Genomic DNA, 23,787 nt, shown 5'->3' on the forward strand with positions numbered 1-23,787 from the left:
GCTTAATATTTTGTTGAAATCATTATCCTTTTTTTGTTTTTAGGATTGTTTGATTAATAGAAGATTCAAAAGAACATAATTAAAAATATAACCGTTTTGTAACATTATACATGTATTTACTATCACTTTGGATCAATTTAATTTATCAGTTTTTTTTAAAACTTGCCCCAAGCTTCTGAATGGGATCACAGTTTACACAAAATATTAAGCAGCACAACTGTTTTCAACATTGATAATAATCAGAAATGTTTTTTTTTTCTTTCCCTCTAGCAAATCAGTATATATATATATCAGAATGATTTCTGAAGATCATGTGACACTGAAGACTGGAGTAATGATGCTGAAAATTACAGCTTTGATCACAGGAATAAATTGCATTTTACGGTATATTCAAATAGAAAACGTAGGCCTATTTTTTAAATGGTGATAATATTTCAGTATTTTACTGTTTTTACTGTATTTTTTTTTTTTATCAAATAAAAGAGACCTTGGTGAGCATAAAAGCATCTTAATTATTCCAAACTTCTAGATCATTAGTGTCTTAAAAATAAATGTACATAAACATATCTTGCAGTGATGGTGATTATTTGGTGATCATTTTCTTTTACATGTTTTCATCTGACTCGCTCACGTAATCAAATTTGCATCTGCTGTGGGAATATTTTCCAGCGTTTCTCATCTAGCCCATCAGAAAGTGTTGTAGTTCTCTTGTCTTTCAGCTCAGTTCCCCGTGAAGTCCTCTTGTTAGGGTTTGATTAGTGGAGGCTGGATGGAGATCAGCATGTAAAGGTGACTTTCACCCTGAGTCTCCAGAGGAGCCTGTCGGCCAGCACTTATAACAGCCATCTCAGATCTGAGATCGCAGAATCCCCTCCTGCATTCTGATGGGTTACGCTCAGAGTCTGTTTGATAGGATCAAAACACTGTGGCTTTTTGTTCTGTTCTGATTCTGCGTGGTGTATTATTGTGCAGAATATGGATGAACCTCATGTCCAGGCAGGGTTATTATGGTTAACTAAATCTAAAACCGTAACCTTAAAAACATTTTGGTTACTAAACAAAACAATACAACGCAATCCAATCCAATACAATACAATGAAAGTAATATTAAAAGTAAACTTTTCTGATTTCAGCTAGTTGCCAGGGAAAATAATTGGTGTAGAAACAATTTTCAGTCAAAAATGGCAAAGAAACGGCAAGTAACACTGAAATTTTTAAAACAAATTATATATTTTTTTTATGTATGTATTGAATTATTTTTTGGTAGGGTGTTCCAGTAATCTTTGTTTTATTTACAATTTAGATTTATTTATTTATTTTACTACAGTTAAGCATTTCTTATTTCCATTTATTTAATCTGATGTACTGAAATAACTGCAACTGAATCTGAAGTAAAAATGTATTAAAAACTATTATTCAGTTATTCCTACATAATTTCGAAATTACTAGAAATAACATTAACTAGACATTACAAAAATCAAAAAGAAATAAAATGACAAAAACAACAAAAAACATTCAAACTATTAATAAAAATCTATCTATCTATCTATACATACATTATACATTTTTTGAAAAGTTTGCAGTTGAAAATTAGGAGAATAATGTCAATTTCACTTAATTTTCAGAGAAATTATGTCACAATGTAAATCTTATTAACAGTATTAAATATTTGTAAAAATATGCTTTATTATTTATAAAAGTTCTTGTATAAATTCCTGTGTCATGTGCTTTGTATTCCTGAGTATCTTGTATAGATTTCTATATATATTTTTTATCTTGTATAGATTTATATATTTTATATATATTAGATTTATTATTTCACAAGTTGTATATGTTTTTTCTACATCAAAAATGACATGAAGTGCTTTGGCAGTGTTTTTTTGTGGCTTGTTTTCAGTACTGAATCATGTAAAGTGGGACCTGTGTTGTCATGCTACTTGTTTGCAATCAAATTAAGAGCTTCTAGCTGGATTTTTTGCTCCCAGTATGACTTTATTGCTTTATTAAGCAACAGATTTGGTTTTTGAAGACTCTGTCGGTATCTGCAAAATATGCCCTCGGTGAAGAGTATATTTGTTTGATACTAACAGCCCAATCTCATTCTGTTGACTAATTAGGCAGTTAGCAACTGTCAGTATGCAATGCTAGATTCATCTTTCCTGTGGTATTTCATTTTCATCTTGTTTGTCTGACAGGCGTTTCATTGCAAACACACTGTAGATACAAACTTTCGGCATAATTTATAAGGGATTCACTTTTTAATATGCCACTTTACCACCAAGATGGAGAAAACAGTGCTCTCTTCCTTTATTTGAGCTCTGCTTTTTGGCGTCTGGGATTGCTTATGTGTCATAGGTGCTGAAATATATTTCATATTAATATTTCTGTAGTAAGCTTAGCTATGCAGACTGGTCTGGAGCTGATTTTCCTGGAAAGCCCACATTGTGAGTCAGCTCAGATCTCTCAGATGACTACAGGAAGTGGTTTGGTGATAAATCAGGCAGGATATATGTTATCTAGAGCTCTCCTGACAGCAGTTTTCACAGCCTTGCCAACACTGAGAACTTTATAAAATGATTTATTTATTTATTTGTACTTGAAATAGAAAAAAGTAGTGGTAGGAGTAGTAATAATAGTAGCATGCACTATTATCGGTGTTACTTTTTTTTTAATAGGAAATTTTTACAATAAAATAGTTTTTTTAATAAAAACGTTTTTTTTCTACATTTAATTCTTTCTTACAGAGCCCCGCACATTGCATGCAGGAAAAAAAAATTGTAGGCTAAATCGTGCACAAGATTTATAAATTGAGAGAACTAATTAGTATCGTGCGCACAATTTATTTATTTTTTCTTGCATGTCATCTGCAGGGCACCGTAGTTTCTTGTTTCTACATCAAATTATTTTTCAAAGTTAAAAACAAAGATTGTTGGAGTACATTTTATAAGAAAATACTGTTTCAATCTTTATTGCTCAAATTTTCATTAGCACTATCTATTATAATTTTTTTCTCAAAGTTGTAAGCAAAACAACGATTATTGGAATGTTAGAAAATGCAAATTTTTTCCCAATCTGTTCTGATGAAGAAACAAACTCATCTACATCTTGGATGGCCCGAGGACAAGTACATTTTCAACAAATTTTCATCTTTGATTGAACTATTCCTTTAAACTCCCACTTTAATATAAACTTCACTGTTTAAGCAATATATCTTCTTTGATTCATGTTGCAAATATAAGAATTAGATGGGTATTCAAAACTTTAAAAAAAAAGTCCACACCAATATGATTAAAATCATTTTGAACATCCTGACAGAAACCAGCCCCAGCATCTAAACACTCATTACTTGGCAATGATGACAACAAATGAAAAAAAAGAAAAAAAACCACAACCAACTAAAGGTTTGATGTCTTGTCACACAAAAACAGAGATTACAGCTCTGATTTGGCATGCCATTCTCACCAAAATGCTGAGAAACAAACAGTAACATCTCAAAACAGAAGCAGGAACAGAAGCAACAGGAAATGCTCTTCAAACAGTGACCAGAGTGTCGGTGTACCAGTTCTACCCAAAAGCCCAGAGGGAGTATATTGCAAAAAAAAGGTACAATCTTTGAAGGTTTCAAAGAGACTGTGAAGTTATGCTTTTTGTTAAAAAGAACTTGACTCTGACCTTTACAGCTTGCAGTTTAGATATATAATGCTGTAAAAATAATATGACACTAGTAGGAAAAGAATATACAATGTTACCGTAAAACACTCTTTCTTAGTTCAGTGTACATTAGAATTTTTTTTACTGAGAAACATTTTTTTCACTCAGAAACTGAGTAAATTTTAATAATAATTAGAATGCATTACATGCATCACTTGCTCAGCAATGGATCCTCTGCAGTGAATGGGTGCCGTCAGAATGAGAGTCCAAACAGCTGATAAAAACATCACAGTAAAAAAAAAAAAAACCAACAACACTCCATAACATCAATCAATAACTTGTGAAGAGTTTTCATAAGATGCAACTTTAAACCATAATTTCTTTATTTTAAATCTGAGAACATCTTAATTGTGGATTTGTTTCTTACACATACACACATCATTTTGCTTCACAAGATGTTATCTGATGGACTGGAGTGCTGTGGGTTACTTGTGGATTATTGTGATGTTTTTATCAGCCGTTTGGACTCTCATTCTGACGGCACCCATTCACTGCAGAGGATCCGTTGGTGAGCAACTGGAATAATGCTAAATTACTTAAAATCTGTTTTGATGGTCAAGCAAACTCATCAACATATTAGATGACCAGAGGGTGGGTAAATATTTGAAATAAACATTTTGCTTATTTATTTTCAATAAATGAGTTGGACCATATACCGGATTAAACGTAATCACCATGTGTCCAACATGCATGTGAACTCCTCTCATAAAATATAAGAAGAAAGTAAGAAAGACAAGTAAAGAATAAAATAATTCACCAGCAAAAAGTAAAGGCAGATAAATGCTCTTCCTCCTTAAAGATCCGACTCTCTTTTCTCACCCAAGATTAACGGCACCCATTAACTAACACTCAGCACTTTTGTCCCCTGTCTGTTGTAATCTTGGTGGATGGCTGCAGTTAAAAGTAATTAGTTTTGGCTGCTAATAATTGAATGTCTCTCAACAGGGGAGTCACTGTCTCACAGCCACAGAAAGCTTGTCTTAGTAGAAGGATCCCTCACTTTCTGAAAGGTGCTGTAGCATTAAATTCGTTACAGTATGTCTCGGATAAGGGACTGTTTATTTTATTGACTGGGGGGGAAAGGGTCATCTAGCCCGAGGAAGGATTCTTCAGTTCAAACTCCAGTGAGATGATCGGGTGAAGAGGTTGAGCAGTCTAGACTACAACCCTGAGGCAGATGATCACTCGATGATCCTGAACTTGGGGCTTTGGGGTTTGCAGAATGGATTTTCTGGTATTTAGTATACCATGATAGCAGCAATCTTAAACAAACTAATCTGAGATATTGCAACTTTCAACCTCTAATTTCTGGACACCCAAATTGCTTGTCGCTGGAATCTTGTGGCGTATAGTTAGGACACGGTGTGATGTTCAGTTTCTTGCACAATTCAATTGTTTCGCTTCATAAGACCTCAATATATCATCTTTTTTTTTTTTACTCTTAAAGTGATGGTAGCATTAACATGCATTACATGAATCACCAAGAATCATGATTTATCCTACTGAATATAAAAAGTAATCTACATCTTGGATGGCGTGAGGGTAAGTAAATTAACAGCACATTTTAATTTTGGGGTGAATGATCCCTTTAAAAATAAAAGTTCCTCTGGTTCCTTTAACATCCAGTGAACTTTCCATTCCAGATTCTTTAGATTATTAAAATGGTTCTTTTAAGAACTGTTTACTTAAATGTTCTTTGGAGAATCAAAAATGGTTCTTCTATGGCATCACTGTGAAAACCCCCTTTTGGAACCCTTATTTTAAGAGGGTGTCTATTTAAATTAATTGGCGTGCCCTTGAGATACACAGCGACCTTCTATGGTGGACATTTAAAGTAGCATCCATTAATAAGCACTCGCTATCTTTCATCAGCTCACCCTAAAATGCATCACATTCATTTTGAGCCCAGGCTTGATGCTAAAAAACAGGACTTTATATCACGGAATGGGATTTTCAGTTTACTGCCCTTGGGCATTGTTCTAAAAGTTTACAGATTTTAGCTTTTGTTTACATTGGTGAAATAGGATGCCTTTTGAAAATGTTTTAATGGCTTATAGCTTTAGATTTCATTTCACCGAGACACAGCACAAATAGATGGCAATAATAACAGTGCTCAAATGAATTTGGGTGGATGTGATGGTTGATATTGGCCTTATTTGCTGAGATGAAATCAATGTTTGGTGCCGGGAGAAAAAGAAATGAGGTTTTCATTGGGAATGCATTCTAAACGATTCAGTTGAATGGTAGAGTAGAGGTGAATGAGGTGAGGAAACAGAGAACACAATAATGGTGAATATGTTCTATCTGGAGACGCACTCAAGTACCTCGTGTTTTTAGAAGTGACAGCAATGATTGATTATTAAGCACATTAATTGTAAGATTGCACTATAGCATATTAAAAGAGCCTTTTTATTATACTCAATATATATGGATTTTCTTTAGTCAGAAGAACCAAAGTAATTTTTTTATGTGTAATACCAGTGGTATTTACCTATACCTGAATATTTTAATACTTGAAAAATTACACATGGAGATGACATGAATAGGTGAACCAGAAGCCTCATAAAAAAAGCAAAAAATTTACTTATTTTAGGATAATCTTTTATTAGAATATCTCAGACAAAAATAAGAAATTAATCACCTTTGTTAGAATATTATTAATATATATATTAAAAAAAATATTTATTTACCCAATTAAAAATATATGGTGCAGCTGATGTGCAGAAATAAATAAAATATAAAAAATAAATTATTACAGTGACCCATGCAAACTTTTTCATGACAAGGCAAGGTTAGTTTAGTTAAAATGTCATGTGGTGCAACTACAAATGATAGTTATGAATTAATAATTCATTGCATTTGAAAAAACATAGTTTACTTTGTAAAACAGATTTGAAAAATAATTGATGTATATTAACCTTTGCTTGTTAAGAACACACCAGGATATTTTGTTATTACATTACTACATCAATTATATAATTTTTTTTATGTTATTAAAGAAATAGTTCACCCAAAAATGAAAATTTGTTGAAAGTTTACTCTCCCTCAGGCCATCCAAGATGTACAGTAGATGAGTTTGTTTCTTTGTCAGAACAGATTTAGATAAATATAGCATTGCATCACTTGCTCACCAATGGATGCTCTGCAGTGAATGGGTGCCGTCAGAATGAGAGTCCAAATAGCTGATAAAACATCTTGATGGGTTTGTTTCTTACAAACACACAACTTTTCACTTCTCAAGATGTACTGGAGTGGTGTAGATTATTGTGACGTTTTTATCAGCTGTTTGGACTCTCATTCTGATGGCACCCATTCACTACAGAGGATCCATTGTTGAGCAAGTGATGCGATGCTGTATTTCTCCAAATCTGATGAAGAAACAAACCATTCCTTTATTTATTTATTTTTTTCATGAACACTCTTACTTGTCACTGACCCAGTTAGAATAGTAACATTAATAGGCTTATCAAATTTTTAAAGTGAGAAGAAAAGCTTCCCATTTATAATGGTGCGAACTCATCTGCCATTTGCAAGAAGCCAAATTTGGCAGATGCCAGCATGGACAGTCTGTGCGACATGCCCTCATCATCGAAAACATCCAAATGAGGTCCAATGTCAAATCTGGGTCCTGAATCAGCAGGCTATAGCTTTAAGCACATGATGTAAAATGCACTGAAACGCTGCGTATATCTCCTCATCATGTTGTCTTTTATAAACATCTTCAGGCAGCATTGTTTGGCTCAGGTTGTAGTTTTGTTGTTGTTTGCGTGATCCGGGTGCCAGTTTGAATACAAAGTGTTTTTGTCCCCTGCGGCTAAACCACAGTTTTGAGCAGTAACACTTATTTTAGTGCCTGACCTTAGCAAGCATTTGTTATTTTCCCTCTTCCTCAGATGCACAGCTCGGTCTCACCACCTGCTCACATCCCACACGAAATTTGCATTTGCACACTGAGCATTGCAACATTTGCTGTAGTTGAATGCATTCAAACTCGTGCGTGTCCTGTTGTCCTTATGAACAGATATGAAGCGATTTGATGAGAAGACACACAGCTGAGGTTATACTTCACCTTTATAGAGCCCTTTTGGGATGACATGTGATGTGAGTAAATGATGAGAGAATTAGAATTTTTGGCTGAACTGCCCCTTTAAGTCAAAGAAAAAAACTAAAAATAAAAATGTAAAACATTCTAATCACTAAAATTATCAACATTATAAGTTATTAAACAAAAATAAAATTATATTTAACATTTTAATTTATGTATGTGTATTGCTAAGTTATTATTGTTTACTAAAACCATTAAAATACACTTTAATCACTTAAATATAATATATACACAGAAATAAAAAACATATAATAATTATTATTTTATTTTAGCTAGCTGCCAAGGCAACATTCTCAGTTTAATAAAGTTTGAGTTTAAATTCTAAAATAACTAAAATCAAATAAACTAATTATAAAACTTAAAGAAAGACACTATACAGACATTTTTTTTAAAAAAAGTAACAAAGTGAAAATGTCAAAAACACAACCAAATAAAAATAAAAAATTGTGAAAATCTAAAAATAAAATTGAATTAAAAATATTTACAAAATTATATTATAATATCAAGTATGCTAAAATAACTTTAATTTAATTTAATTTGAGCTAGTAGCCAAGGCACTATTTCTTATTTTAATTTATTTGAAGTTGTATAGTATACAAATTAAAAACGACATAGACATATTAAAATAAAACAGAACCAAACTTTAACTAATACTAAGTTAAAACAGAAAACCTAAAATCTAATCTAATTCAAAATATTAACACAAATTATAATAGTATACCCATAATGCCAAAATAACACTGTTTTTGAATTTATATGCAAATAATTTATATTTCATTCACTATATGAAGATCGTGATCTCCGCAATGTTGAAAGTGCACATTATGAAAAGTGTACAGTACTTAAGAACATATTTTTCACAAACAGTTACAGTGCACCAATTATTATTATTATTATTATTATTAACTTGTGTTTATTAATGAACAATGAGGTGCCATGTACAGATTTTGTTCATCATCCGAATAATAATAATAATAATGAATCTAGGAAAAAGCAGTTCTACAGCAGTTCATAGAGACTCATCGTTCTGTTCTGCGATCTTGTCTCGCGTGTTTTTTTCATGTGAAGCACTTGGACTTGATGTGAATAGGCCAACAGCTCCATTAAACCCTCTCAGTCAGTTGACCCTGGAATGCAATCTTTTTTTGTGCGCGTGTGTTGCGTGCGGAGCCTCTAGTCGAGTCCTTCAGGAAGAGTATTCGGTGGAGAATAATTGGGTGACTGCTGTATAGAGTCTAACAGCAGAATTGCCTGTCTGGATGGCCCATCCCGCTGTTAGGGGTTGTTCCAGACTGCCGAGGCTGAAGGAAAGGACCTCTATTTTTCTTGTCTAGTCTTTTCTCCAGGAAGCATTCAGGCTGACAGCGTGATAGACAGGCCAGAGCTGCTCTATGGGGAATGAAGGGACATCAATTAGCTCACCTCCCACCCGTCCTCTCTCTCTCTCTCTCTCTCTCTCTCTCTCAAATGAGCCATTCCAGCCACAGGAAGACAGCGGCAGTAGAAATCCATCTTTGTTATTGGTATTTCACTGGGGTTCAGAGACAATGGCGTTGTGGTTTAACCCTGGAAGCCTGACATTCCTAAAAAAAAATAAGATGTAATCCCAACAGCTTGTAATGTAAACATGATAATTAGTTGTTGAGCAATTAAACAGCCAGTATGTTAAAATAGCAAAAGAGCAATGTTTTTTGGCTGATGTTGGCAAATATTGTACTGGTCATGTCAAACATACTAGTCCTAGTGCAACCAAGTCAATATTCAATAAATAAGATACAAATCACCAGTATTTGTACAGAATTGATAGGCATTTGCATTTGAACCCTCTGTCGAGAGAGCATGCGGTGATACGTCTGCATGCATGAACGGTCCAGTGCACTTCTTGGCCTCAAATAAACAGATCCGCTCTCCAGTGGGTGGCACTGCGCGGTTCGGTTAGGGTAGCACAGTTGTGTTCCATTTTTGGATGGCCCCATACAGCCTGGTAACTAAGATAGTCTACTTTATGTTTTTCATATTTTGTGCATATGTGACTGACATTTAAACAACTGAATACAATTCTAACCACATAACAGATTTTAGGGTTAATGGAATAGTTTACTCAAAACTGAAAATTCAATCATTTACTCAGCCTCATGTTATTTCGAACCCATAAGATTTTGGGTCAGCCTACAGGAAAGGAATAGTTAACCCAAAAATGGAAACTTGCTGAGAATTTACTTTTTAGATTATTTGCTTTTTCATTGGAGCAGATTTGAAGAAAATTAGCACTACATCACTTGCTTACTAATGGATCCTTTGCAGTGAATGGGTGCCGTCAGAATGAGAGTCCAAACGGCTGATAAAAACAAGTAATCCACACCACTCCAGTCCATCAATTAACATCCCATGAAGCGAACAGCTCTGTGGTTTTAAGAACAATAATTTTTCGTAAGACGCTTTTAGCTTCATAATATTGCTTTCTTCAGTAAAAAATGTTGTCTGAATTAGCAATTTTTGTTTTAATTTGCACACAAAAAGTATTCTCGTAACTTCATAACCTTACGTTTTAACCACTATACTCACACAGACCATTTTAACGATGTCCTTACTACCTTTCTGGGCCTTGAATGTTGTAGTTGCGTTGCTGTCTATGCAAGGTCAGAAAGCTTTTGGATTTCATCAAAAATATATTATTTTGTGATGAACGAAGGTCTTATTTTTGGGTGAATGATCCCCTTAAAGACAACAACTTGTACAACATATTTATCTACATTTCTTTCAATGTTAAGAGTAGATAGGGGTTTTCTTTGATAGAGTTTAAACCAGCAACCTTCCAGTTACCAGCCTTGAGCATTAAATACTTCCTTCAGAATGCAGGCCAGTCTCAACAAAGGAGCATTACAGTGCAGTGGTCTATGGTATCAAAACCTCTGAAATAATTATTTGCTCCAATTTAATGATCTGGTAAACAGCTGATGATGTGCAGTCAGGTAGTTCTGGGTCATTGTTGAAGCATTGCTGTGTGGTTGGTAGGTTCTGGTGGTTTGTTATGTGACGCAGTGAGGTTGCTATAGGGGGTGTTCTGCATGATTGCCTGGTTGGTTGCTTACTGGCCCAAGTCTCTGATAATCTAGTCTGTAGATATGGCTCAGGTTCCTTCAATGTAACTTAATCCCTTTTTTGTTGACCAGGCAAGAGTCAAATTGCTTAGAAAGGCAATAACACATCTCTTCCCAACAAGCTGCACAATTTGAGATATCATTCATGTCTGTAGCACAAGTTGGAGTTACATGCTGAAGGTTAATACTTAGGGTCAGTAGTTTGTTGAAATCACCAACCTTGAGTATGAGCAATAGTAATAGAGATGCTTGCCTTGGTAAACACAGCTAAAATTAAATGTGAGGATGAGAGAGTTCAGCAGTCATGGCAGTGCCAGTTTGGTGTGGCAGTGAGGGTAAGAACTGATAAATGCACAGGGGAAGGACAGGTTGTATTGGGTTTTATTCCATTAGAGAGAGAGATAGTTTGTTTGTTCCCTGATCTGTTTCCAGTTGAGGCACAGGGGAGGGGACACACTGGAGGAGTTGTAGCTGATGGTAACAGATTGAATTATTGATTTTGCACCTGCTCAAAATATAGTTGAATGTCTGTTTGGGTTAGGATGCTATTTTTTTTTTTACAAATTGTTTTTGGTCACACTTTAGTTTGATGACCAGTTCTCACTATTAACTAACTGTTTAACTGCAACTTTTGCCTCAGTAAACTTCTTATTAATAGTTAGTAGGGTAATTGTTAAGTTTATGTGTGGGGATGGATAAAGTGATGTAAAATGTGATCATGCAAAATAAGACATTAATATAGGCTTTATAAGTACTAAAAAACAGCCAGTATGCTAGTAATATGCATGCAAATAAGCAACTAGTTAATAGTGAGAATTGGTATTTTTATGTAATTCTCTTGCGCATCTCTCGCTACGCATACCTCACACTTGCCTCATCCTCATTTCACTGAATTAATAGTGTTTGATGAAGCAACGCCATAGTAACCACTCAGAACACCCTAACAACCATTTGTAAAACTATTTAGAACACCTAATGACCATGCAGCAACCAAAATACCATAGCAACTAAACAACATAGTCCTGACAACCATTTACAATACCCTAGCAACTAGAACACCTAATGACCATGTAGCAACCAAAACACCCAAGCAATTATATAACTGTGTCCTGGGAACCAATCACAAAACCCTTACATGCAACAATTAGGAAACCTTCACAACTGCATAGTAACACCCTAGCAACCACTCAAAATGAACTTGTAACCACACCCTGGTAAACCCAAAAATGCATAGCTACACACTAAACTATTCAGAACACCTTATCAACCATGTAGCAATGCCCTGGCAACCAGCCTCAACAGCAAAGCAGCCACATAGCAACATGTTATAAACTACTAAAAACACTTAGCAACTACTTAACACTCTGGCAACCAGCCAAAACACCTTCGCAACCACAACACAATGCCTTGGGAACCACCCACTGTAGCGACTTCACAGCAATAAACAGTTAAACACCCAGAAAATAATTGCCATGCTCATGCAACCACCCTAAACACCCTAGCAACTGCATGGCTACACTTAAGACACCTTCACAACTGCAAAGTAACACCCTAGTAACCACTCAAAATGCTCTTGTAACCACACCATGGCAACCACACACACAAAACCATAACAATTGCATAGCTACAGATGAAACTATTCACAACACCTTTACAACCACGTAGCAATGGAGCAACTACTCACAATATCAAAGCAGCTGCATTGTAACATAACATAACATAACACACTAGCAACCACTCAGAACCCATTGAAAACTGCATTGCAACACTCTACTTTTTTTGATGACGTTGGGATTTAATTGTCTTCCAGAATGTGACGCTTTCGGTGAGGCCTAGAGGAAGTATATGTGTTTGGGAGTAATGGAGGAAGAGCAAGATTTGCCATTTGTCTGGTGTTCATATTGTGTAGAAAAATAAGGTGTGTAGAAGGACAGGGCCTTGTTAATAATGTGATGTGTGAGACTGCCATGACATCTGCTGTCTACAGGTGCTCAAGAGAATCTCTGGAGAGAGACCGTTAGAGAAAGAGGAGGCAGACAGTGGAATAAACACCTGCCACAACAGCCATAAATCTCCACACATGTGTGTGTTATTATGCTTGTGTATGAATGTATTTATAAAACCACCACAGTCACACCCAGAGGTAGATTTATCGCTCTGAGGTTGCTCTTTGATAGCCCAGGACCCTTAGTGGTATTGAAATTTTATGTTTCGGTTCCCAACATTGTCCCAGATGTTTCTCCAAAAAAATCCTTAGGAGACCTTGGGAGACAACAATCGAAACAAATGAAACAATTGTTTACTTGTAGTCTGAGTTTAAATCAGGGATATCCAGTCCTGGTCCTGGAGGCCACTGTCCTGCAGAGTTTAGCGCCAACCCTACCTGAACCAGCTTATTAATGTCTCCAGGATTACTTGGCTGTAAACTTGAAATTGCTCCCTCATTAACAACTGCACTAAGTGTTGGGGTTACTTTTAAAAGTAATGCACTACATGTACATTACTCCAAAAATAAAAGTAAATAATTGTGTTATTTTGTTACTTTTTTATGGAAAGTAATGCATTATGTTGCTTTTGCATTACTTTGTGTCGCCAAAACTGAAATTAATAAGCCTCTGAATAAAGGAAATGGCTCTTTCTCTGCACGTCACTCCTAATTTCTCTCAACATGGGGACAGGAGAGCTGTCAGTAAAAAAATAGGGGAAAAAGTAACTTGCGTTACTTATTTGATAAAGTAACTCAGATATTTAGTTGTAAATTTAAAAATAATGCATTACTTTACAAGTTACTTGAAAAAGTAATCTGATTACATCAATTGTAATGCATTACCCCAAACACTGTCTACTGATATACTTCTCAAATTTAGGCACCAAGGGCCAGTTTTATTAAACAGGGCAAATTAGCGCCAGAGCGCAATTGAAAAACAGCGCCAATGGGAGGGAAAATTTCTGCGGGTGATTTACTAACAATGCGCAAAATCAAGAACACGGACGCAACATCTCATTTACATATCAACCGACACAATATACCAAGCGCAGCGCAAATTAGTATAGTCGCGAATAAAGAATAAAGAAATAAATAAGCCACAGTATGTCGAAAAGGGTTGCAAGGGAATTTGCTAGACCTGGTATTGCAAGACTGTTAGTTGAGGGTTCCAGGTCGTCTTTTATTTCCTGAAGCAAATAAAATAACATGGCTTTGGCAAACGATATGTTTGGATAATGTGTTCTGTTCAAATAAATGAATACGTCAAAAAAAAAAAAACTAAAATCCCCTCCTTTCTACCACATGCTCTCTTTTCTCTGTGGTGCCTCCTCCTAGCAACAATAATTGCAGCCATTTAAAACACAGAATAGTTTAAGACATGCTTTTTTGGGGCGTTAAATAATGGTGCAAATGTCAGTAATTTGACGAGCGCAAACATTAGTTAAATGCATTGCATGATTCTCCTCTCAAAAATTTTGCATCTGAAAGGGAAACTCCTACAAATGCATATTCAATAAGATCAGGTGCAAAAATAACTGTGTCCATGCCTTTTCAGCGCTAATTTGTCACTGTGTGTCTTTAGGAAAACCTGACACTACTATTTTAACGCCAATAGATGTTTTCGATGGTGCAAGCTGTTAGTAAAACTGGCCCTAAGTGTGCTAGAAGTGCTGCATATGGCATCTCTAAACAAAACTCAGAAACTCATTGGTTGCAACAGTAACAGTGCATGGGTATTCTCTAGCAACTAACTTTTAACTTTACATCAGTTGTACACTCGTACTTGAGGTGAATTAAGGGAATGAATGAGTGAACTCAATATCCTCTATGGTTTTGGACAACACTACAAATAGCTGTCCCTTCAGATAGCACACTATATAAGTGTATGGGGGCACAACCCTAGAGAAAGGTGTGCTAGACATTGACCCTCTAGGGCGTTGATTGGAACAGGGTAATTCTGGAGCAATAAGGTTTCCTGGGGGGCAAGTAGACAAACAATCCAATGCAAAAAGTCCTGTGCTTGTTGCAGCCTTGTTTAATTGGACAGCCACTAAGAATAATAAGAGATTTTATCTTCTGTTGCTTTATATCATCATGTCTTCTAAAAAATCAGTGTTAGAAAACAGAAGCTATTTTGTATTTCAGTATCATGAAACCCTGCATGAATAGGACTGGACAGAATCACTGTTGTAACGATTATTGTAAACGTTAAACTTCCTGATTTGGAAATCAATAAATCTAGTGTATTTTCTGTGGATCAGCTGTGTCATCTGGCACAGAGTTAAGCTTGCACTTCACCTTGGGTTGTGGATTTCAAACCATGGAAACGTCTTCCCTGCTTACAATAACAGAGCTATATTTGCCTCCCAGTTTCCGTCTTTTGCACTAAGAGAGCTTAAAGAGTTCTGCTGCCTCCAAAACGCTGGCGATCTCGCCTCTCACTCGATACAAAATGATGACGAACATAATGGTGACTTTAAAATCATTGTAAATGGCGAGTGAGAGGCAATGGTATTTTCCAAGCAATAAAAGGGGTGGTAGACTGTTTTTTTTTCTAGGCTTGATTGTGTTTATGGGGTGCAGTCTAACATGTGTTCATGCTTCGTTTTTAAAAAACACATTATTATTCACATAATTTACCTTATACCTTATATGATATTGAAAGGCTGCTTTAAGTTTCACCCCTCAATGACACTTGCTCTATTGCCTTAAAGATGAAAGAGGGACTCTTTTATTCTGGTTAAATAGGCATCTCCTTTGTTTCTGCTTGATTTGAGTGAGGGCATGATTAACCTTCACAGAAGAGCTCCGTGCTACCACATGTGCCTGGATACACTACATCTGGACTGTCTTTCTCTTTCTGCATTCTGTATTTCTTACGCACACTTACATTTGAACACCTTTCTTACATTCCCTTTATTATGAAAAGCATACAAACCCCAGTACATTTGCACATTGTTGCTGGAAGTAAATGACAGGACAAATGGATTTTGAATGTTTGAATTGACTCGTCCAGTATAGACAGCAACAAGTTGATGGAGACGTGGTGTGACACAGAATGCATTTTTATGTTTCACTGCACTGCTTTTCCATTGTTTTTCTAAATAAGCATGCGTTAGACAGACATATTTGACCATTGATTTTGGAATAGGAAAGGAGACATTTGGAAAAATACACACTTCTCATTAACCTTCTCATAAATATTTTCACTAACAGAATTTAAATTGTTGTGTGATCTGTTTCTTTCTCATCGCTTACCTTCACTTCAAAGTGTGAGACACACACTTCTCTCCCTGTCCAATACTGGACGGTAAATCTAGCTGTGTGTGTGAAAGAGAGAGTTAAAATCACTGTCATCTGTATCAGCAGTGGGCTGGAGATAAATGGTTCTCTTTGTGTGTGGCGATGAGAGGCGGGACTTTATTCACTGGGTTTGGAGTCCAGCCTTCCGTCCTGTGCCTTAACAAACCTAACACTCATCTGAGCGCCAAGTACTGGTTTGGCTGTAACTGTGTTTATGTGTGTTTGTATGTAAGGGTGTCTGTGCTGCGCATACCTCATTCTGATGTGACTTCCTCTCTAATGTGAGAGGACTAGATTGTGTGGAAGGAAGTCCTTCAGGTTTTATTTAATCTGATGGAAATGTTTTGCTTCCCCGGCCTGGGTTGCTGGGCAATGGGTTGCCAAAATGTTGGGCCCTGTTAGCAAGAAGAGTGGACTACGCCAATCCATCTGAATGATCAGAAACATAACTTCCTAGATGATGGATGGAAAGAAAAGCCATGCAAATTAGATTAGAAGAGAGAACTGGGAGGAGAGGAGAAGAGGCAAGAGAGGAGAGACAAGATGAGGTGAAGAGTGATCGGAGATGAAAAAGAAGGAGAGGGACAAAGGGATAAAAGTAAAGACAAGAGGCGAGACGAGATGAGGAGAGGGGAGTCAAAAAATGAGGAGTTCCCAAAAAAAGAGAAGTCCCAAAATTTAAATGAAAGATGAGCAACGAGTTAAAGAGCTGAATAGTGACCAAGTGAGACAAGAAACTGAGAGGGATGAGGAGGTGGGATGGATAGAAGACCAAAAGAAGGAGGTGAGATGAGATATGAGGAGATGAGTCAAATTATGAGAAGAGATGAAATGGGTGAGAGGAGTCAATAGATGAGTAGAGGAGGTGAGATGATGTAAAGAAAAAGGGGGAGAAGTCAAAATAAAATAGAGATGGGCAAAAGTAGCTCAAATGTAAGGAGACACGAGTAAAGGAAAGGAGAGAGTTAAGAGAAGGTGAGATGAGGGACAAGATGAATAGTGAAATAAAACCTGAGAGGGATGAGGAGGTGGGATGGATAGAAGACCAAAAGAAAGGAGGTGAGATACAAGGAGAGGAGTCGAAATATGAGGATGAGATAAAAGGATATGCAAAGGAAGGAGACAAGGAAGAGGGATGAGGAGAGGAGACGAGAAAATACGCCGAGGCAGGACATGAGGGTACAAGAAGTAGTGCAGAGTCCTTGTTCTCCTTCACCCCAAAGAGCATATCAGCCTTCATTATATCACCGACAAGACCACACAAACAGCATAAACCCACACATCGGCCATCTGCTCTGCTCGTCTCTGAAAGCAACCCATTCGCTTTTCCATTCCACTATCAGAGAAGCGAAAGTGTTTTCAAGCTACTAATCGTTATTTAATCAAGCTTACTGGCTTGATCTGCTTATATTCAATTAATTTAATCCACTCGATCCAAAGAGCCATGGCGGAACTGCACGCTGAGAGTGACATATCTGCACTCCAGCAAACTGACCCTCTTTATTGCGTCTCAGAGGGCTGCCGAGATGTGAATGGGCACAGTCAAGCATGTGTTATGTGGGTGTGCGTTGCAGACTGTTAAGCTGTGCAAGTGTGTGTAGCGAGGTATGTGTACTGTCCCGGGGGATGTGGGACTCCTGGCCCATTGCCTATGACCCAGATTACAGGAAATTAAGGAGATTTTAGGAGCTCACTCTTCTGGCCTGCTGCGCTGCATTATCAGAATCTGCTCCTGCAAATAGAAGCAGCGGGACGGGGCGGTGGACTTGGCAATGAGATGCACTACCACCGAGTACTACCTCTCTTTCTCTGGAGGAAATGTTTGATGGAGCGAGTTCTGCCTGTGCTATTTTTAAGTGTTGGTCAAAGCACATATACGTCAGATGAGTTTTTAAGATGGCTTGTCAAGTTAAAAATAAATGTAGTTCAACTAACTATGTATCCCCTGTGTTCAGTTCCATTACGTTCTATCAGTTGCGCCGTTTTTGAACACAAGAACGTGTCCTGGGTGTAGGCTACGTCCTCTCCAAACAGAACATTGAGTGCTGTTCCAGACTGAAAACTAGCATGCGCAGTTGCTTTTCCAACTTGGTTCACAAGGTACCGCCTAATATGAAAACATAACTCATCAATGATGAGATGAAAATTATGCTTTGAATTATAAATAGTCAGTTATTCATTCTGTGTTGTTTTTGCTTGCAAAAGTAGCTCTCAAGACTCATCTGCCTGTATATGAGACCTGTTACAGTATGTGATTTATTAAACACATCTTTGAAGCCTTTTAATATGCTTGGCTTCTAATTAAGCTTTTTTTTACTGGACTTAATGCTATTGAAATTGCGTTTACACAGACTGGCTTAAAGGGCAGATGATTATAACAACAAATTTATTGCATTGTTAGGATGTGAATTACCCTGATGCTAAGCCTTGCATTTCACAGTGTTCTTCTAAAATAGTTTTGCACGTTATTGTTGATTTAAATAAATTTAATCAAGCCCATAAACAACTGAACTAGCTGAGAAACCAGGTCAGAAAGCCATTTTTCTCTTTCTGAAACATCTGAACACACCATGCTGCCGCTCATAAATACCAATGTGCCTCACAAAGACTCTATAATGCTCTATAATGTTAAACAAACCACACATCAAGCTGTGCTTATTTCTTCTCCGCAGGGAGAAGCGTATATTTATGAAGGCAACACAAGCCATCAGTTTCCATGTAACTGCATGATGTTTACATTTAAGCAAGGCGCTGCTATCCAAAGTGACTTGCAGTGCTTTACATATAATTTTGCATGTTCTCTGGGAATCGAATTCTTGATTTTGGCACCTGTGGCATAATGTGATGGATTGAATCTTTGAAGTTACTCAAGTGTCTAAATTTAATGACCACAAATGAGACATTGATACAAAATTAATTTAATTGCAGTAATTTTGTATTTTACAGTAATGTATTGAAATTCATAGCTGATTTAAAAATTCTCGACTCACTGGGCAGAAAAGCAAACCTCATGGACTCAAAGTGGGTAAAAAGTAATACAGTCCAAAATCCATACTGCATACAGCGAGGGATATTCCATTAATTTTTGCTTTGCAATTCATGAATATTTAAGCATGTGCATTTGCATAAAAGGCAGTGCCTTGGGAGCACAGCACCTGTCTCTGTTGATTTTATTTATGTTAAAATGTCATTTCTGCTAGTTTCCCTGATGCTAATATACCTTAATTGAGAGTATGACATTTACTGAAGGCTCTCCATTTGGAATTAATTCATAACCACTTAATTTTCAGTCAGGGGTGAAGAGATTTTTTTGGTGGTGATCCCTGTGAAATTCACAAATTCAAAGATGTTCAAAAAAGGGGGTTTTGTAACGAAGTGATAAAGCCACTATTAAAATCTCCCTTATTTTGGTCAAGGTACTGCAACAACAAAGACCTTGTGGGATACAGATACTCATGCTGTGACTGGAGCTCATCCTCATGTTTTTAATCCACTAAGTGAATTTCTGAGGTGGCCCTGACAGTTTCCTGGCAACTTAAGATTGCAGCTTGTGTACCTGCGATAGCTTTGCTTTTGTTATTTTATCTTTTTGACATTTTATCCCTCAGTCTGAGTAGAATAAACGTCAAAGGAGGAGTGTAGTAGCTTACACTCATTGTCTTAAAGTCATGTTTTGACACTAAAAACGTTACACCGAAAGGGGTTAATTGTGTTTTTGAAAGACGTATAGTAAACTCAGATGAGATGATGACTTCAATCATATCGGTTGCCCAGAAAAAGCCACTTTATGGTGGCGGCCATGTTGAAATCACATGACCAGACAAATACTGTTTGCATAACTGGTATTAAATGTGTTTCCACAAACTCAATCTTTGCAATGAATGAAACTTGACTGACAAATGCAATTATTTTTGTACTTATATACTCTTAACCGAAAACATCTGTTTTTGTTTGTTGTTGCATCCACACCAATAGGTGTCAGTATAAAGTTTAAGTACACTGTCATATTAGAGATCGAAAAATTAGTTAAAATGACTTTCACTTATAATAATTACTTACTGCAATTAAAATAAATGGTGGCAAATACTTTCAGCCATTCAGTGGGTGCAACAAAATACATGGGGCTATGAGTTTCTGAGGCCCAGTTTACAGTATTTGTTCAATTTTAGGCCTTCTCTTATATTACTTGCAGTGACGCACACAGACACACACACACACACACACACACCATGCACATGCAAGTGCATATATAATGTATCCTAGACCTCCAGGCTGTGACCACAAACTGCCCTTCCTCTAGAGTCAGTAGATATCAAGAGAATCCTTTATTATAGGAGAAGCATTCATTATATTTTATAGCTTTATTCCCTCTGGTTACAGTATAACTTCATTTCTTAAACTGTTTTAACTCCTTGTATGTGTGACTGTGTATGTAAAGAGGTAAAGTCATAATCACCTCACAGGCAATAACACCCATGCAATGATATTTTATTCTCTTGACACTCAGTTTCCTTTTATAAGGAGCTTCTGCCAAGGCGGATTTTGTGCCATATTTACCTTGTAGTCCCTCTCCAGGTCTGATGGCTGAAAATATCTTTTATCCATCTGTCGTTGTTTGCATACCTTCAAGTATATCCTTCTAGCTCTTCGCCATGCCACCTGAGTGATCCTCATTTCCTAATGGCAGTCAATGGAGGACAATCCCATAATCCATCCAAAGTGTGTCACTGACCTAGTGGCACTGGTTTCTGGGCTGCAGCCAGTCCAAAATTAACTTACTGTGACAATTGACAAATGATGGTGAATATATACATGTCTTTTTTTCTTTTTTTTTTCTTTTGTTTTACTGCATTGTTTGCAACAGTTATTTCTGGTCCTCACATTTGATAGGCAGAACGGCTTTCCAAAAGTGACTACGGGGGAGATTCAGTTAATAACTATTTATTTTTTTGTGTGATTCCTTGCACAATGCTATGTACTGTCCTCGAATCACTTTTAGAATAGTGCATGATTTGTCAACTAATAAATTTTCACATTTGCATTACAGTACCAGCTCTGTATGTATGACTTTTTGGGCATAGTAAACTTGCTCTGTAGCTCCCCTGGTACAGCAACACTTGTGATGTGAAGAGCTCAGGTATAAGTTCCAAAAAATTAGTTAAGACAAACATGTTGTAAAAGATGTTGCAAGCTACTGATGTGGATTCTTCAGCAAGTGTTTTGTTAACACAGCTGGTTAGGTTTAAGGTAGGGTTTAATGTAGGTGGTGCATTATTTTTATATGCAATAAAGTGTTCTTCAGATATTTCATTTCTGAACTGCCATGATACATACAACACTCAACGTAATAAAATGTTGCCAGATTGTCTCAGATACAACTGAAGATGCTTTTAGCACCACTTAACTGGACAGTTCACTTTAAAAGTGTGAAAGAGGCAACATAATATCATTTTGCAAAAAAGCTGCCATAAGCATATTTTTCCAGTGAGCCTGGGTTGGGTGTAGTATAATAGCACTGGGATTCTTTACAGTTTGTAATACATAACTTGTATGTGTTTGCGGTATTCTGGAACAGAGAATTGGGAAGTTGGAGTGTGCATTGTGGGTTATACATTATACATTACAATTATTCAGTATTAACCAAAGATTGTATTCGGAATTTACTTGCGGTACAAGTTTGTCAGTAGAATACTATTATCTTAGGCTAACTGGTTTTAGCATTTCAAATCAGTGAAGAAACTGTATTATATATGTCAGACAGTCTCTTCCTGTCTTAGTGGGCAGTTCTCAGCTTGAATAAGCAGCGATGTGGACCAGAACTTGTGCTTGTAGTCAGAGTTTAGCTGTGTAAGGCCATCAGCTAACTGGAAGGTAGTATTCCTCCCAAAAATAGTGAAAATAATATATTAAGCAATCCTAGTGTTGTAGCCTGCAAATATTTTTTGATAAACAACATTTTGGTCAAAGACCTTCTTCAGGCATTTTTCATAAAACTTGCCTACACAGCTGCTGGCATCCAGGTGTACGAGAGGTGTTTATTTATTCATTTTCTTGCCAAAGGCAATTTTATTTGCATTTGGCACTTGGCAAGTGTTAATTTTGCATCCCAGCTGTAGCTATTTCCATGTGTTCTCTTGCTGTGTCTCTCTAAGAATGATTTAAACTGCTAAGAAGAGTCGCTATAATGACTGCTCATAATTTCTGCGAGCTGTATGCAATATAAATGGTAATGATAGAGAACCAATAATACTGCTGATGAAATATAAAGTGAATGTTTGCGGTCATTGTCTCATTTACAGATGGTGAGAGGCCAATGGAGGGAACTGATACCAGCCGGAAGAGAGACTCACGTTCATCAGACAAGTACCGCAAAAGCGAAGACGCCAGCAACAGCCAGGAGGAGGAAAATGCAGTAAGATGTTTGTTTCTTTTGAAATTAAGAAAACAGAATCTATCCTTGGTACTACCAAAAGTCCAGAGTTTTGCGACCTTAAGGAGCATGATGGATTGTAGCGCGGTAGAAGACTAGTTAGGTACGCAGGAGCTAAACCATTAAAGGCCTTCAGTCTAGATGTCATGAATGCATGAACTAGCTTTTCTGCATCAGGAACAGGTAACATGTTTCGTAGCTTGGCAGTGTTTCTAAGATACAAGAATGCTGTTTTTGTAACATGGGAAATATGATTTTCAAAAGACAAGTTGCTGTCTAATATAACACCCAGATTTTTGACTGTAGAGGAAGTAACAGTGCATCCATCTAGTTGCAAATTGTAATCTACAAGATTCTGTGTACTGTTTTTTGATCCAATAAGTAATATCGCTGTCTTATCTGAATTCAAAAACACCGTGACGAGGCTGATGTTGAACTGTTTCTGTCTGAGAAAACCAGAAGCACACTCCGCCTTTTGCAAGAAGCTCTTTAAGTCCATGGATCCGTTCCTAAAAGTTGACTTTATTTCACTTACTGAGGACATATCAGGTCAATTCAACCTCTGCAAGATGAGGATATACAGTCGGGAATAAGATACGGTTCAAACCGGCTTCAATGATTGATGGCCTTTGCGCTTGTCCAAGATGTTTCTTAAAAGAGCCTTTGCTGCATTTCCGTCCTTCTCACGGCACAGAGGGGCCCGGCTTTTAGCACCTTTCATCTCAAGCACAGCACACTGCGTACTATCAGTGTCACTCACGAGCTAGTCCAAATGCTCTCCGCATCGCTCACAGGACCAATAAAACCTTACTGTCAAATAAAATCAGTTGCACAGCCATATGTGGATACAAGCCAACACCCTCACTTATTATTAAGCACTGTTATAAATATTTTTTACCGCACAAAAAGAGAGTTTTTTGCCTTCTGCTAGCTTTGAAGTCATCTATGTAGTGTACAAGCTGACAGAATTAACTTTAAGCAGATTTATGAATCTTGTTACGATAGGAAATATGTCAACAAATTGCGTTCGTCAAACCATAGCATGGGATTTTTAATTCTATGGCTTTAAAGCTGCGAGGGAAGGATTTATCAAGTCATAATGGAATGGAGATTGCAGAAGATGATGTGGACAAACAGAGTCTGTGACAGA

At 36.7% G+C, this 23,787-nt stretch overlaps 1 protein-coding gene across 2 annotated transcripts in view; it reads left to right on the forward strand.

The window, feature by feature from the left end:
* Positions 1–23,787, forward strand: part of LOC109097386 (N-acetyl-beta-glucosaminyl-glycoprotein 4-beta-N-acetylgalactosaminyltransferase 1-like) — a 136,713-nt gene that overhangs the window by 13,679 nt on the left and 99,247 nt on the right. For both annotated transcript variants that reach the window (XM_042753516.1, XM_042753517.1), the window contains exon 2: positions 22,507–22,619. In XM_042753516.1, coding sequence (XP_042609450.1) covers positions 22,507–22,619 — 113 coding nt within the window. The remainder of the gene's footprint in view (positions 1–22,506; positions 22,620–23,787) is intronic.

Source organism: Cyprinus carpio, chromosome B25 (assembly GCF_018340385.1).
Source record: "Cyprinus carpio isolate SPL01 chromosome B25, ASM1834038v1, whole genome shotgun sequence".
NCBI classification, from domain to species: Eukaryota; Metazoa; Chordata; class Actinopteri; order Cypriniformes; family Cyprinidae; genus Cyprinus; species Cyprinus carpio.